General features: G+C 41.2%; 1 protein-coding gene across 6 annotated transcripts in view; it reads left to right on the top strand.

Annotated features, from left to right (window-relative positions):
- The window catches only part of DLC1 (DLC1 Rho GTPase activating protein), a 254,930-nt gene that overhangs the window by 229,768 nt on the left and 8,215 nt on the right, over window positions 1-16,947 (top strand). For all 6 annotated transcript variants that reach the window (XM_074822635.1, XM_074822634.1, XM_074822636.1 and 3 more), the window contains 5 exons: window positions 1,658-1,739; window positions 8,939-9,002; window positions 11,873-13,299; window positions 14,467-14,643; window positions 16,579-16,738. In XM_074822635.1, the coding sequence (XP_074678736.1) occupies window positions 1,658-1,739; window positions 8,939-9,002; window positions 11,873-13,299; window positions 14,467-14,643; window positions 16,579-16,738 (1,910 nt within the window). The remainder of the gene's footprint in view (window positions 1-1,657; window positions 1,740-8,938; window positions 9,003-11,872; window positions 13,300-14,466; window positions 14,644-16,578; window positions 16,739-16,947) is intronic.

Here is a 16,947-nt window from a genome sequence, read left to right as displayed (position 1 = left end):
TAAATTTCCTTTTATTATTTCTCTTCCTTTTTTTTTTTTCTTTTCTTTTTTTGTGCTAATGGAGATGCCAAGATTTTCTTGGGATGCAGAACTGGGACTATACTTCCGGTCTTTGTTAAAACTGGGGACAAGACTTTCAGCTGAATATGTAGGCTTGCGGGCTTTATGTTATGCTGAGCTGTAAATCCCCTAACAAATTACTTGCATTCAGAAAACATGTCTTACCTGTGGTAACCATTGCCCTACCTAGAGACTCTAAACTTATATAAAGTTTCTAACGTAGGACAATGTCCTCCATAACATCAGAAGGACTGCAGAGGTGAGAGCAAGCATTGAGAGCAAGGCCAGCCATATCCTTTGAAAAGACAGCTGTCCTTATATGAAAACAACATACTGTTGCCCTTTGCAAGCCCCCCTGGCAGCAGCAGCAACAAAAAAACCACCAGCAGCATAAATTAAGCATAAGAAAAAGAAGGGACTTGTGGACTATCAACTTCTTCCAAGTCACCTCTCTCACTTAAGTTCTCCCATATGTTTTCTTGTGGGTGTTCTAACGTACTAACTTTCTCAGTGGAAAAACTTACAGCACTGGTGAAAAATACCAGTTGAACGTGCTCACCCTCTTTACTTGCACCTTGGACTTAAAATAGTGAAAGGAGACCTAAGAAGCAATTAGGTATAGTACAAGAGTTCTGAGGAGTCACCTATAGGGAGTGCTGCTACGCACGATGCATTTAAAGTGAAGATTAATCAGTGAGCCTTTGTCAGTAGCTTTGCTAAAACTGCAGTTTTCTGTAGAAAAGACAGAATTTCTTGTGTTTTGCAGAATATGTCATAATTTGTTTATTCCTAAGGCAAAATTAAAATATTTGCTAGACAGTCACTTGGACCAGGAAAGTTGTATGCAACTGCAGCAGTATATTTGTAGTGGCTTTGGTGGGAGTTTTGGCTGTGCAAGGAATGCCAGATCAGGACCTGTATGACAGTCAGGAATCTGTGGAGGACAGTAAATAATATATATGTGGTTGCTGCTTCAGAACTGTAGTAAATTTTCAGCTCTCTGCCGACATTGTTTCCTCCCCCTCACTCTCCCAGTTGTTTACCTAAATAATCTCCTAAGGAAAGGAGGCAGTATGGGCTCCACGCCACTTGGCTTCCTTTCATTTCAGTCCATATCTCATTAATGTTGTAACAGTGTCAAACTTTTAAATAGCTTGATTAACAGCCAAGGAGATTTGGTTTTTTATACTTTTCCAGAGATTTGGGGTTTACTGACCTTTTTTCTTTAATGTGAGATATTAGGACTTTGATGGAGATTGTATATTTATTTTAAATAAAACTAGCCTGAGTCAGTTTATGCTTCTGATGATGGTTAGGGAGCTTGAATTTGCCTCTTTCCCTCTCCCGATGTTTCATCTCTGCTTTGCTCATTTTTCCTCCATTTTGCATATGAACTTTCCATTATCAAAGCCGCACGTCAAAAGCTTCTACATGAAAAGGAAGGATCTCTGGCATTTGAGGTGATAGGTTGTGTTTACCTGAGAAGTGCCAATCACTGGCATCTTGGTAAGCACAACTGAAGGCAGCTGGTTCTTCTGAAATAACTCACCACTGGGAATAAAAGTAATTTTGATTCCATCTGTCTCTATTCCTACAGATCTTCTTTTTCCAATTGACATCGCTCTAGTCAAGCGAGAGCATGACTTTCTGGACAGAGATGCTATTGAGGCCTTATGCAGGTAGGTGAGAAAAAAATCACACTGCAATTTGAAACAAAACCCCTCCTGTGTAATAGAAAGTATAACCTAGAACAAACATCCTCAACTGAATTATATACCATTAAATAAACATTTGCTTGAGACCTTTTAATTATCCACTATCAGTATGCATATCAGTTTTCATTAGAATAATATTTTGTGCTAAGTAATATTTGGGCATCTTATTTAAAATAAAGTTGGGAGGAAAGCAGCAGGGGTCTTTGTGACAGGTAGTTCATAGGAGTATTTTTTATTATTATTCTTAATTTGCTTTCATTACTAATTCCCAAATTAGTTAGGCATGTGAAAGCAAAACTGTGCTGGCTATAACCATCTGCACATACAACTGTAGCATCAGTTCCCACACAGGAACTGGGAGCAGTATTAGCAAAGTGATGCTGTACTGTTACTCTCCTTTCTTACTGTGATGAGCGGCTATGTATACAAACAAAACAAAAAGCTATGTATACAAACCCTCATGCTGACCTCAGTGCATCATCCTGTGTGCACCATGATCACCAAAGTGAATGCATACAGCTGAAACAGATAATGTGAATGAATCTAAGAGTTTATCACCAATGCAAAGGTTGGCCTGCCCTCAGCCACGTGCTCCCCTTATCTTTGTTGTGTATGGGCTCCTTCCACAAACCAGTTCAACTCACCCCACAAACAGAGTCTGGATAGTCCTTTGCTGGGTTAATATATTAAATCAGCTCGTTGAAAGGCATAATGAAGCTCAGAGTAGGTGCGAAGGATGGGGCAGGACCCCACAGCCAGCCGCAGGCGCAGGAGAACGCAGGCGCAGGAGAACGGGTGGGTAGGGAAGAGGGAGCGAGACTTGCTGGTGTGTGACAGGATGTTTTTACAGAACTACAACCTCAACATTACTGATTTTATCATAAAAGCAATTGCAACGGCCCCATCTGACACCCATTCATCAGTTGCCTCCTCTAGTGTGTCCACAATCTTAAATGGCAAAAAAATCCCTTAACTTTTCATATCTCCTATTACCTAGAAATAAGTACAGTTTTCTGCCTCCATCCTTCAGTATGGCAGCTTTCCAAATTGTCTGCAAAATGAATGCTTTTGGATACTGCTTGCATGATGTCTGCAACTCTAAATGTCAGTAATTCTAATGAATTACAAAACCCTTTTAAGAAAGGCTTTATGTTTATAGTGTTCTCATGCCATCACTGCCATACTTGGAAGGGAAAGAGAGGGACTGGAATTTAAAGTTCTTCAGAAATATTTGCAAGATTTTCAAACTAAGAAAAGTCCAGTCATTAGGAGGGGAAAAAATCTTATTAATGTTAAATTCACACTTAAGATGTGCCCTACTCAAGGGTAGGACACCTTAATAATAATCGATATTAAAATGTGATGCATCGGTCTGCTTATTTGTGTGCTCTGGAGCTTGCGAAGTCATTGAACAGAAAGTACAGCAATGTGAATAAATGCTGTTTCCCAGAAGCATGGTCTTCCCTTGCCAGGAAAACAAAATACAGTCAAGCCAGCATATTTTGAACACAGTGCTCGCCTGCAAGAATACTTTTTAACCTGGAATTATTTATTTATATGGAAAAAAGGTAGCCGATTGTTTCTCACTAGTGAAAGTAAGAATATGCCCTCCATATCTCATTGAGATTTGCTGCTAGTGTGATCGATAAAAACAGTTAGCACTTTTTCTGAACATAGAGGACAGTAAAAAGTTCTGTATCCTAAGAATGGAAGCTTATATTGTAAGCCTTCTAATAAAAGTGAGCCAACCAAAATGATATGGGTATATAGATACTTTGTGAAACTAGGAAGTGTTTAATAAGTCTGCTAATTGTAAAATAACCTCTTCACTTTCATCTTCAAATTGTTTTCTTTGTAATATGCATAAGAATCCACTGGTCTTACAGTAGCTTGAGACAAAGATTTTAAAGGCTGAACTATATCATTCTGAAGCCTGTGGCTTATATATCAGTTATCATTTACGGGATAACTTTAAAAGTGAAGCTAAAGTGCCTCCAGAAGTGTTCAGATCCCACCTCAAAATAAAACTGAAGTAATTCGCTTAATCGTCTCAGATGTCTGGATTTGGCCCGTTACCATTTGTGTTGGACAAACACAGTACATTATCAAAACATTTTCACCTTCAGATTTTTTTCCCCACATCTCCTTGTTTAATTTTGTAAAGCTAATTAAAAAACACGGAGAAGGCACATGGTTTGGAATGCTGCATTTCTGCCTGAAGCCTGGGTTTATTTTGACTCATGCCGTGGTCAGTGTGTAAACAGTAAAGGGGTTTACTCAGTAAAAGACTTAGAACTGTTTCACAACTGTAAGTCTATCACTGTTTCTTGACTGAAAATCAGAGTAGTTTTGGAGTTACTTGCATTTTCAGCACAAAACTAAATGAACACTGTAAGTTGTCTGTGCTGAGAATCTGCTTTTCTGTATAACAACCAGTGTTCTGCCAGGACCTTGTTCTAATTACTGCATGTGAAGAAATTGTTTTTAAAAAGACTGTAGAAATCACAGTGACAGGGATATTTTTTATGTTTGCAGCATTTTAAATGACAGTTATTAATGTAAGCAGGAAAACTAATGTAACTTTAAAAACAGCTTTTTAGTAAATGCTTTGCCAAATTCCTTTCTAAATGGAAAAGGTATCAGTAGCCACCCCATTAAGGTTTTTCTGGAAAAAATTTAAGTGAAAAGTGGATTGAGACTTGAATTACAGAGACAGCATATGGCACTTGGTAATAGTAGAAGATATATGGTTAATATATGTCTTTTAGTGATCTTATCATGAAATGTAGAGTTAAAAATGTGAGAGTGACAATTCTATTGTAATTTGCTAGGATGCTTCGTGTAGTGACTATGCAAAGCCTTGTGCTGGCCTTGGTTTCTTAAGACTTTATGTAGATTAATGACTGGGAATTTATCTCCAGAGGATAACTGGCTGCATCATGCACTGATGAAACTAAGTATTGAAGCATGTTTATCCTAAAGGTTGTTGCTAAGTACAAAATACATAGCAAGCCATGATGGAAATCCTATTTAATCTTATGCATAGCTAGAAAACTGCCACACTATATACGCAAGAGGTTTCTTAAATCTTTTACCATCAGGACTTCCCATCCAAGAAATTGGTTGTAATAGATTCACATGAGCAGCATTCACTGCTTGTATCATTTGGTTTGTAGAGAGCTGGCCTCCTTTGCAGATTAGAACATGCAGATGAACCCCAGGAGCCACTGTAGAGGCTGCCCACAGCAGGAAGACAAGAAAGCCCTTGTATTGTCAATTAGTTACAGGTATAATGGAGTTGGAATTTGCCCTATAAGAAGGAATTAAGAATTTAAATACATCAAGAAAATATTCAAGAAAATATTTTAAACTTTAAAGCTAGATCATAGAGTTACTCAGATTGAAAACTGTCATCTAAAATTCATAAATCTATATTCTGCATTGCTACCACTTTTCTTGGGAGCATGGGGTGAGAATTTTCTTCTGTTAATGAGAGCAGAATGAATTACCTGGGGTTATAGCCAGCATAGAACCGACTGGTATCTGGATTAACAAGGACTTCACAATATAAACCCATATTTTAATTTATAAATTAGCTGAAGTTAGCTGTTCACACTGCAATTTTTGATAGTGAATGTCTTGTTCAGGCTCCCTTTCTTAAAAGTTCAGGCTAAACTAGTTTGGCCATTTCTGAGGAGAAGACTAGGAAAAATGCATGTGCTCATTTCTGAGAGAAGCTCCAGTGCCTCATGTGTTGGGTGCAGCAGATTCAGGCTTCCAGTGTACTTGCCGCTCATACGGGCCAGCCTCAACTCAGGGGCTGGGACTGAGTCAAATCCTGTTGCGGTGGTCACCCTCAGGAAGAAGAGTTTTGCAGAGCTGCGGTGAAGGAGGGTGAGAGCCTGAGTAGGAGTACATGGAGGGCAAGGAAAAGGATGTCAGTAAGATATCATCTGGATGTGAAGATGTATATAGAAAGAGGTGATTCAAAGGCATTTATCTAAATGATGGGAAAGAATATTATCTTGTCATCCAGACAGTCATCCAGAAAGTGGCCATGGTAGGAGACATTGTAGAAATTGAGACTGCGATAGCCAGATGGTGAAAGCAGCTGTAACTGCTGTCTGCAGCAATCCTGCCCCATCCCTCCATCTCCTGTCTTGTCCTTGTGAAGGTGTCGTTGAGACAGGTTTGGGCAGAATAAGACAGAGCTAAAGAATGAGGCAGACCTGCTGACTGTCAGTGGGGAAACGATAAGTTGAATTTATACCTGGGAATGGAATTAGCAGAGGAGAATGTCCAGAGCCAGAAGAGAAAATTGCAGTTCATTAACAAGCATCGATTTGATGAGATCTGTAGAAAATGGATGTGTGCTTATATGCTTAAAAAGTATTATAAAGCATGGATGAAGGTTAATGACAGTTGTATAGGTAACTCTCATCCTGACAGAGCCTAAACTTTTTAAGTTTAGCTTTGCAGACTCAGTAATATGTTTAGAAGGCAGTTTTGCAAATTGTACTGTTTTCAGTGTCCTATAGCTCAAGAAAGTGGGCATGGCTAAACACGAGCAGAAGTTAAAGCAGGATGTGTGATGTATATAATGAAAGTTGCAGACCTGAGGCAATCGCTGCAGAGCATTTAGGTTTTAAAAGGGAAACTGGTTCTGTGATGAAATCATGTCAAATGTGTAACAGAGCTTTTATTTGCCTTACTGCTATTGTATTTAACCTCACTCATTAGGGGTTACCTTATCTTGCCTTCATACTTATTTTTGTGAGGTGTGTGCTGGGAGGTTTTTTTTTCTTAAACAGCCTCTGTGGAAACTGAGGTCTTTGCTCTATCCTTCTCCACCTATTTCAGGGTTTTAATTTGAGTAGGAGAGAAATCTGGCAGTGTAATCTTTGTGAAATCAGAGATCGTCTTTATTAGCAGTCAGACAGGCTGGAGCTAGATAAAGCCTGATACAGGGATTCAGTGATAACTTCTCTCTGCATAAGTCAAAGGTTGCAACACTGTGAAATTTGTAAATTATTACACAACACAGAACTGAAACCAGTTTAATATTCCCTGATCTTGAGGTCCAGGAGTTTGAGAGGAGAATGTTTTTATAGCAGAGAGAGAGGGACGTAGCTTTCTGCTGCTGTGTGGCCTCTTAAAAACCAAAATACCAGTTTTCTTGTGTAGTCATAGATGGGACATTCCCCCTTCACCCACGCCATAAATACAATTCCTCTGAAATTCACTGGCCTTGTGCATGTACCCACCAGCTGCATCCCAGCAGGACTGAGCCTTCTGCCTTTTAAATTCAGAGCAAAGATGAAAATAGAGAGATCTGGATAACTTTCCTAACCTGCCACTACCCTACTATTTGACCCATGGCAATTCTTCCTGTTTCTCTTCTTTTCTGCTGTGTTGTGGCTGGGTCTAATTATAGATCAAACTGCCTTTTTTTTTTTTTTTTTACTTCACAAATGCAGCAAAAGCACCAGTAGGAGCTTTTCCATTTTCTTTGATGGCTTCAGGATCAAGCCCTGTGTAAATACCATCTGCAACCAATCCTGTGCATAAAAGGCAAGGGGGAAGAGAGGAAACTAGTAATTCTTCCTGTGCGCACATTTTCTAGATTCAAGTTACAAGTTTCACGAATCTGAAAAGACTCATCTGAAGCAACAGGACAAGTCAGCATTCCCTTTTTGTTTTTTTTCAAAGCTGCTGATACAGGCTTCTCATCACACTTTGCTCAGACGAATTATATGAAAATTATACAACTTCCTTCAGAATGAGTTAAGCTTTTTAAATCTCAGTTTTTCTCCTGTTGAATTTGGGCTGTGGTCCAGCTGAAGGAAAGGGGCAGCTCTGCTCCTCTGCCTTCCCTCTGCACACACTACCCTTCACGTAGCTCGGGGAACTGACCTGGGAGAAATTCAACCCGACAAAGTGTTGAAAATTAGTTTTCAGCTCAGTTAGTCTCCTCATCCAACCCACAGTACAGCCTCATGAGTGGAAGTATTAGCACAAAGGACCAAACTGTCTTTTCCATGAAGGCGCTGCTTCAGCTTTTCTGCTTTCTGCATCGTGCCCAGCCTGTTCCTGCCCTTTGCCTTGCCCTAGCACCAGCATTTCTCTAAGTATGCTTTACCAATGCAGATTTTAGCTCAGCCATGTCCCTGGAGCAATTTCTGGGGAGGCGAGGGCTGGGAGAAGGGCAGGAGACCACAGCAGCCTGCACTTAGCTGTACCTAAACTGCCGTGGAGCTGTGTGTTTAACAGTGCCAAGTTTTGCTCTGCTTTAAGCTGTTTGTGCTCAGTCGTGCACACTGAGCTTCTGGGGGAGAGGGAGAAGAAAGATAATTTTTTTGTTTTAGGGATACCTACCAGATCATTAGCTTATCAGGGAATAGAGGGATGCTTATATGCATTCATATAGTACTTCAAGATATGCATCCAGACTGTTATCACATTTCACAAGGAGGCTGGTTAACTATTGTTGCTGCAGCATTTTATTTTTGTTTAAAATCTAGTCCTTTGGGACAATATTTTTATGTATAAAAGAAACTTTCAGTTTAGGAAGGAAAAATCAGGTCTGTGTTTTGTTTTGGGTTTTTTTTATAAACTGGTGAGTTGTCTTGTCCCAGGACTGTATTGAAAATAATCATTATTCACAAACAACATAGACACCTAATAAGTGGAAAATAAGTTTTCCTCTGGGAGGTTTTAGCTTATAAAGTAGAATTTTAAAGCAGCATGCTTTTTTCAGATAGGCACATGTACACATGTGTTAAATAAGAAGCCTTTTCTGTTACTTTCAGTCTGCCAAGGTTGGTTGTTTCAGGGTTCAGATGTCTGCTAAATTATTTAAACAAATGTAATTATTACAATTCATCGGGTATAACGCACTTCTCAACTTAGTTTCCGTTCACTCCTCTTTACTTTGATTCAGGTAATTGTGACAAATAGTCATCCATCCCTCTCTCTGAAGTTAGAATACAGCCAAATGTAATGGGTTAATGGTTAAGTATAATTGGGGCTCTAATTGAAACTCTGTTTGTGGCTATTTGTATGCAAAGCAGTTTGGGGACAGCCTTCACAAAAGCTTTTGAACTGGAATAGCCTGTGTCAAAACACTGGAGTGTTCTCTTAATATGGTTTCCTTTGCTTTGCAGACGCTTAAATACTTTAAACAAATGTGCAGTGATGAAGCTAGAAATTAGTCCCCACAGGAAAAGGGTAAGTTCCTTTATCATCTTCTGTTACAGCATTGTACATTAATAAAACTGAAAAAAACCCCATCTAGCAGATAGCTTAGCTGCAGTCTAGGATAACACCTGAGTAGAACCTGGCAAGGGCACACAGTCAAAACTCTGCTTACATTTCATTTTATGTTCTCACTGAGTGAAAACTGCAGGGTTTGGCCGCAAGTAAAGGTTATTCGTTTAGCAAACTCTTCCCCGGGATGCTGCTCCCAGTCTGAAAGGCACTGGGCTTCTCTGTTGTGTGGCTCTGTGTTGTGTGGCTGTTGTATCGTAGCATATTACCTGCACTCAGACAGGATTGTAAAGAGTAGGAGGAGATCCTGAGCAGCCACAATGAGCTGACCTGAATGTTAGAACAACATCTTTGGCGTCATCTTCACAGTTTTGGTTCTTTGCCATTATGTTAGAATTGTATTATTTTATTATGATCTAGACAGAATCAGACTGTGCTTGGCCTGCAAAGGAAAGAGCCAATCCTTTGTAGGACTGCGCACATTGTTTCCTTGTTTTTTAATTACATAGCTCAAAATTAAAGCAGTATATTTACAGAATGCATCAGCTACATTTTTAGAAAGTTTGCGTGTTTCCAGGGAGCTCAGCAGGAACTAAAAGTGTTTCCTGAATCTTCAGAATCCCTGTGGAGCATGGTAAGAAATAAGAGAGCACCTACTGTAATTTCAGTAAGGTAGTACCAACAGAAAGCTGAGTTGCTGGGGTTTGCTAGTAAGTACCACTCACTAGCTGTCTTAAAACTATGTGTGTGTCCTAGAAGGGATTGGTAGTTGATACTGTCCCCTGGGATATGACAACTGCAGATAAAGATGGCTGAGCTAAGGCAATACAATGTTGCCCTACCCTTAACAAGAATGCATACAAATGCTCTGAGGTTGTTTACCAGGAATTAATCCCCTCTTTCCCTATCTGTTTGTGGTATGTTGGAAACAGCATCCAAGCTCCAGAAGATAACACTCTGAGGCAGTGTATGTAGGAACTCTTTAAAAGTAGGGGTAGACAGCTGGATTGCCATTTATGACTCCCAGAAGATTTCTCCTCCTTGTTCCTGAACCTTGTTAACACTGGAACGATCAGTATTGCTGTTACAGGTCAGACCAGACCTGACTTCAGGTCCAAACCCCAGATCTTCCGGTGCCTGGACGTTACCTTTTGTTTCAGTCCTTCCTGATTTTCATTCACCACCCATGTTCTGGCAGATGGACTTGGATCCTATTCCCTTTTGTTGTTGACTTCATTAAAATCAATACTTAGCCTTTAAAGCTTTTTAACACCAGGGAAGAATAGTGCTGACAGAAACATATGTTTCCTTATGTTTGCATTGACCTCTTTGCAAATTAAGATCACTTTACTGCTCCTTTTTTTCCAGTCAAACCACATTCACCACTGAACCATCATTATTATCCGTCGGCAGTTTCACGTGACTTTTTTCCTCGTGAAAACTTTAAATAAGCAAGCCAGTCCTCTTAGGTTTTCATCTGAGTCATGGACAGAAATAGTCTGTAGTAGTTCGGAAACAAAGAAAATGACGCTTGCTCTGTGTCTCATGTATTTGGTTATAAAAAACAAATATGGTGTTTCACTTATTTTCCTGAGCTGATGAAATGTACTATAAAAAAAACAAAAAACAAAAAACAAGGAGAGGATTGGGAGCTAAAGTGTGAATAAATAAAATACTTGAAATATGAATAATTTACTTGTTTTTCAGAGAATAAATGTTTGTGTTGCTGGCACACTATTTGTGGGGCATGCATGTGTGTTTGTTTTTAAATTAAAGCAATCTAAACAAATGAAGTGAAACTTATGGAGCTGGATGGCAATTAGTGTTTCCTACTCTGAACACCAAAGGTTATTTTGTGGTTTCATGGTGTCGTATTAAAATATCTTCATTGGTTTTATTCTTCCAACATGAAATTTTCCAGATATTTGGAAGACCAAATATGTCAGACCCAGAATCATTCCCTTTCAGTATTTAATGAAAAGATTGTAGGCGTAAGTGATGTATGTGTAATTGTGCCCTCAGGCATTGCTCATACATCAAACATCATCAGTGGAGATGTTATTTACAATTTACTTACGTGCTATACTGTCAGTGAGCTCTTGCTGTTCGCTATCTGTGAGTGTTAAAGTTTGCCTGAAGCAAGACTGAAGTAGAAACTTCACAGGACATTCTTCAAATGTTAGCTGCTAGCCTGTGGGAGGAAGAGTGGACCAGGTAAGAGCCTGGAGGCATTGCACTCTTGCAATGCAAGAGCTTCTTTTGCTATCTCATTAGTCACAGCAAAGAGGCCATTCCCACTTCCCAAATGGGTAAGGAATTAAGCTGCTACAATTCAGAACGTATGAGAAACATCTCATAATTGCAAAGAGGAGTATAAACACACAGCCACTATCAACAGAGTGTAACTTTGGAGAGAGTCCAGAGGGACCCCAACCCCTGACTGACTCCAGTTTAAAATTTTATGCATGCCAGGAATTTTCATTGATCTGAGGGCTATCCACTGTGACCAATTAATTAAAAGTCTGTGGATACTGGGGTTTTTAGCAAAGAACAATTTAAAGCAGATTGTATTGTTTGTTTCTTTTTACAAAGCATATATCTTTTGTATTTAAAATCTGTTAAAATATATTGCCTGTCCCATGTTATCTTTTCCTGTCATGGGCTTTATGGCCTAATCTTTCTCTCCCTGAAGTAAAAGACTGTTTTCACTTTAAATTCAGTGAGAACAAGGTCACACTTAAAGCAGTTTAGGGGCATTGTATTTAAATGCAGCCACCTTTGCTGTTTGGGCAGTTTGCAAGCAGTGCTTTCAGGGTTCTTCTTCTTTGCAGAGTGAAGATTCAGATGAAGATGAACCTTGTGCAATAAGTGGCAAATGGACTTTTCAGAGGGACAGCAAGAGGTGGTCGAGGCTTGAAGAGTTTGATGTGTTCCCTCCAAAACCGGACTTGAATACCCCCTCCCCGGACGCTCCTCACCTTACTAACGCGGCAAGCAGTGAGAGTGTGCTAACAGACCTCAGTGAACGCCAGGAGGTGGCTTCTATTCTGAGCATCAGCAGCACCAGCAGCCACCAACCAACCCTGCAGAGCGAGGCATCTACCACCAGAACAAACTCCGTCGTGAGCGTTTGTTCATCGAGCAATTTCGTAGCAAATGATGACTCATTCAGCAGCCTGCCCTCGCCCAGGGAGCTGAATAGCTTCAGCTTCAACACGAAAGCTAATGAGAAGAACGCCAAGTCCAAAACAAAGAGCCTGCTCAAGAGAATGGAGAGCCTGAAAATCAAGAGCTCTCACCATGGCAAGAGCAAAGCTCCTTCAAAGCTTGGCCTTATTATTAGCGGGCCCATCCTGCAGGAGGGCATGGATGAAGATAAACTGAAACAGCTTAACTGTGTGGAGATTTCTGCCCTCAATGGCAATCACATCAGCCTTCCCATGGTACGAAAGAGAAGCGTCTCCAATTCCACCCAGACCAGCAGCAGCAGTAGTCAGTCTGAGACAAGCAGTGCCGTCAGCACACCCAGTCCCATCACGCGAACGCGCAGCCTCAGTGCGTACAATAAAAGGGTGGGCATGTACCTGGAAGGCTTCGACCCCTTCAACCAGTCAACGTTCAGCGACGTGATGGAGCAGAATTTCAAGAACCGGGGAAGCTTTGCAGAAGACACAGTGTTTTTTATCCCCGAAGACCATAAGCCTGGCACTTTTCCCAAAGCACTCTCCAACGGCAACTTCTCCCCAACAGAAAGCAACGCCTCTGTGAACTGGAGGACAGGAAGTTTCCACGGACATGGCCATCTCACCCTCCGGAGGGAAAACAGTGGTGACAGCTCCAAAGAGCTGGGCATGGGGAAGAGGCGCAACTCCTCCAGCTCAGTGAGCAGCCGCCTGAGTATTTACGACAACGTGCCAGGCTCGATCCTGTATTCCAGTACGAGCGACCTGGCTGACCTTGAAAATGAAGACATATTCCCAGAACTAGACGACATCCTGTACCACGTCAAAGGGATGCAGAGAATAGTAAACCAGTGGTCAGAGAAGTTCTCAGATGAAGGGGACTCTGACTCGGCACTCGACTCCATCTCCCCATGTCCTTCCTCTCCAAAGCAGATCCACCTCGATGTAGATAATGATCGAACAACACCGAGTGACCTTGACAGTACAGGGAATTCACTGAATGAAACAGAAGAGCCTGCAGGGATGCAGGACAGGAGGGACTCTGGGGTGGGCGCATCGCTGACACGGTCCAGCAGGTGAGATCACGAGTGCTGGGATTTGGGGTGGCCCTGGTGAGGTCCCCTCCAGCCCAAATGGCTCTGTAGTAGCTGTACCACACTCAGTTAAGGTGCAATAGAAGTTGTGGCCATCCAAACACACATGTACTGTTCCCATCACATCCCAAAATAATTACAGGCAAGGGCAGTATTTGTGCAAGACTTTTAGACAAGTGATTCCCACACTTTGTATCTCTGTATGTTCTTATGTTCTGCCTGAGTCATCACTGAAAACAGCCCACTCAGCAAGGCAGCGTTAGGAGCAATGTTAAGGCAGTTTTGGGGGATGATAGTTCTTCAAACTGAAATGGTGTGTGGGAGGGAGAAGGATCTGAAGTAGGATTATTCACTTTTTAAGTTGGCTAGGAGAACCAGTGTAAGTACGGTCTGGTTTGTGTCAGTGTGTAGTAAAAGCCTTGACTTTTAGACTGTTTAAAAAAACTGCACTCTTCAGTAGCAGGCTGTTTCTTAATAGCATGCTAGGGCATTAAATCTGCAGGGAAAGTGAGGTTTGTTTTCTTTCTCTTGATCACTGTAGCACAGTGGGGGACTGGGGGAGTTCCAGTAGCTTCCCGGTTTCTGCTGGGAGTTCTACCATGGTATGGATGACTGTATTTTGTATTGTGAGTAAATCAAGGAGTTGAATTCTTTCTAGCTTTGTTTCCAGTTTTCCTTTAAAAGTGGTGTAAGTCATTTAGGGCCTGGTTTCTGCTGTCATTTGGTCGCCTACAGCTGCTTGAATAAACTTAATGGGACTTTTAGAAGTGCTTAGTTCCCATTCGCTGTGTCTTACAAATTTGGGCTGTTTTTTCTTAATGGAGTTTGTTGATTCCCACTGCCTTAGTACTGAAAGGGATTCCGAAAAAGGGTATTGGAGCCTTTGGAGTATATCTGATAGGGCAAGACCATGTAGTTAACACTGAGCTGTGGGTCAGCTCAGAGTGCACGTTCCCATCTGAAGCACCTGCACGTGCTGTGTCGCACTGGGTGAGCCAGAGACTCTGCCGGCTGATGCCTGTGAAATCTCAGAAGACAGCAGCTGCCAAGGGCAGGGAGCTCAGCAGTATGTTTGCAGTAATTCCTGCACGTGTCTTGCAGAGGCATTTCAGTGACCAGTCCTTGCTCTGTGCCCCACCTTCTCCGCAGGCACAGGCTGAGGTGGCACAGCTTCCAGAGCTCCCACCGGCCCAGCCTCAGCTCAGCATCACTGCAGATCAACTGCCAGTCCGTGGCACAGATGAACCTGCTGCAGAAGTACTCTCTCCTGAAGCTGACTGCTCTCCTGGAGAAGTACACACCTTCCAACAAGCACGGTTTCAGCTGGTAAGGGCACGCTGCCATGTATGTGTGGACAGGCTGACTATATGAACACAACAGTCGTGCTCATCCTAAGCAACTTCCGGAAAGGTGCAATGAACACCTCCATCCCCCTTTTTCCATATTTGCATTTCTTCCTCCAGCCTGTGCTGACAGTTTGTGATTTCCTAAGATGGGGCTAAAATCACTAGCCCTTTACGTTAAGTGTAATCTTATTAGACTTGAGAAGTATATTTATAGGGGGCATGTGAGGGAACAAAAGCAATGAAGTACAGGCCAGCCTTCTGAGCAGGAAGATGTCCACTATCCGTAGCAAAAGAAGGACTAGTTGTTTATTGAGGCAGTTAGTGAGCAGTGGCACAGCTGTCAGTAGATCTTAATAGGCTTTCTTTTCTTCAGTTATTCTTAAATGTTTGCATTAGTTTCTCTATATAATTATGTAATTAAATAATGTAAATTTCCTTTAGTTCTAGGGTCTCATTAGCCAAAATCCATCTCCCCTCTTTAAAGCACAATAAATCCAGTTAGCTTGCAAAAAAGATTAGGGGGAACGTGAGGGAAAGAAAAGTTGGTAGAACCATGGAGTTTTCTGTAGGCAGCAATTTCTGCTGTGGCCAGGTGTTTGTAACCCAGTTGAATGTTTTTTGTCAGAAGAATAAAATAGAAATCTCTTTTATTATTATATCTGCAGTACAGCCTGTGTAACCTTCAGGATGCAAAAGACGCAATAAAATTTTTCTTCTTCATACCACAGGCCAGCCTCCTCCCTTCCCCAGGAGTCATAGAGAGTATTTAGCTTCAGCATCAAAGTACCTCCTGTTCAAAGGCTGTTATTATGTCAGCCTTTCTAAATACAGAAGTTGTTTGTTCTGAAAGACAGAAATAAGTATTGACCAGTTATCCCTGCATGCTTCAGATTCTCGGTGGAGATCGCAATGTGTTTTTTCACATTCCATTGGCATGTTTTTTGACAAAGCAAGTATTATTCATAGATATATCAATAATGCCCTAAACTTAACTATGCAGCAATACAAATTGGTTCTGTTTTACTATATAACAGATTAGTCAACTGTAAATCTAATGCACTGTTTGTATAGCTGTACTGTATATTGAAATGTTAAATAGGTCTCCCTGTTTTCCAGTGCTACTGTGTCCTGTTAGTTGTTGCACTGGACATTAGCTTTTCTCCCTGTTTAGGAAAATGATCTCAATATTTTCACATTTTAATGGCGCTTTTTTTTTCCTTTATGAAACCAATATTCTTGGGGACCTGGGGATAAATCAGTCTTTTGTATTTAGTAACTTTTTCCTTGGAGTCATAAGCAGATGGAAAGGCCTCTCATTGAAACTGGAGTGGGAGGTAGGGGTAACAACAGTCACTGGCTGACAAGGAGGGGGGTCCCTCAAAGGGGTTGTTTATAGAGCTGAAGTTTTTAGCTGACAAACTCAAATGTATTACATCAGTTTCCTGCTGTTATGCACACTAGTGGGTGGTGGACCCAGTTTGAGGACTTTGCAGAACAAGTAGTTGACATACAAAAGCTCATTGTTCAAATGCCCATCTTTCCCAAAACCTAAAGAAGCAGTGTTATAAGGGGTCACTGACCGCAGGATTTATTTTGACTCTTTTGCAATTCAATCCGGCCCCTGCAGTTTCACCCTGTAGTTTTTGTCCTACTAATATTGATGGAGTAGCACCACATTAATACTTACAGGCAACATACTGCCCTGAATGTCAAGCCTTTCTCTTAGAGAAACTCTCTTTTCTGTCCTCTCCCCCTTCCCAGCCCTGAGTGGATTAGCTGATTTATACTGTCACTACTTTTCATATTACTAAAGTGTTTCACTTATTTTCGCTGATTTTCTGAATTACTGGAAATAAAGAACAGAAATGGTCAACAGAGGTTTAATTTAATTTTTTCATTCCCTTTGCTTAAATAGGGCAGTACCAAAATTTATGAAAAGGATAAAGGTGCCCGATTATAAAGACCGAAACGTGTTTGGAGTACCGCTGCAAGTCAACGTCCAGCGCACAGGGCAGCCTCTCCCACAGAGCATTCAACAAGCCATGCGGTACCTCCGCAACCACTGCCTGGATCAGGTGGGTTTTGCTGTACTTTCATCCCACATGCATGCAGGACCCAAAGCCCAGCCTTCCATTAATTTTTATTGTTCCTGAGTCAGACTGAAAAAAGTAGACTCAAAACAGGACAAAATCGATAATTAATGCAAGGAAAGCTTTCTATGAAATTAGAACCCATACGTAAGAAGCTAAAGAGCATACTTGCATTTCAAATTTGCTGGACTCAC

This window comes from Strix aluco, chromosome 4 (genome assembly GCF_031877795.1).
Source record: "Strix aluco isolate bStrAlu1 chromosome 4, bStrAlu1.hap1, whole genome shotgun sequence".
Taxonomy (NCBI): domain Eukaryota; kingdom Metazoa; phylum Chordata; class Aves; order Strigiformes; family Strigidae; genus Strix; species Strix aluco.
The sequence above is the reverse complement of the archived record's forward strand: the minus strand, read 5'-3'. Positions and strand labels throughout refer to the sequence as shown.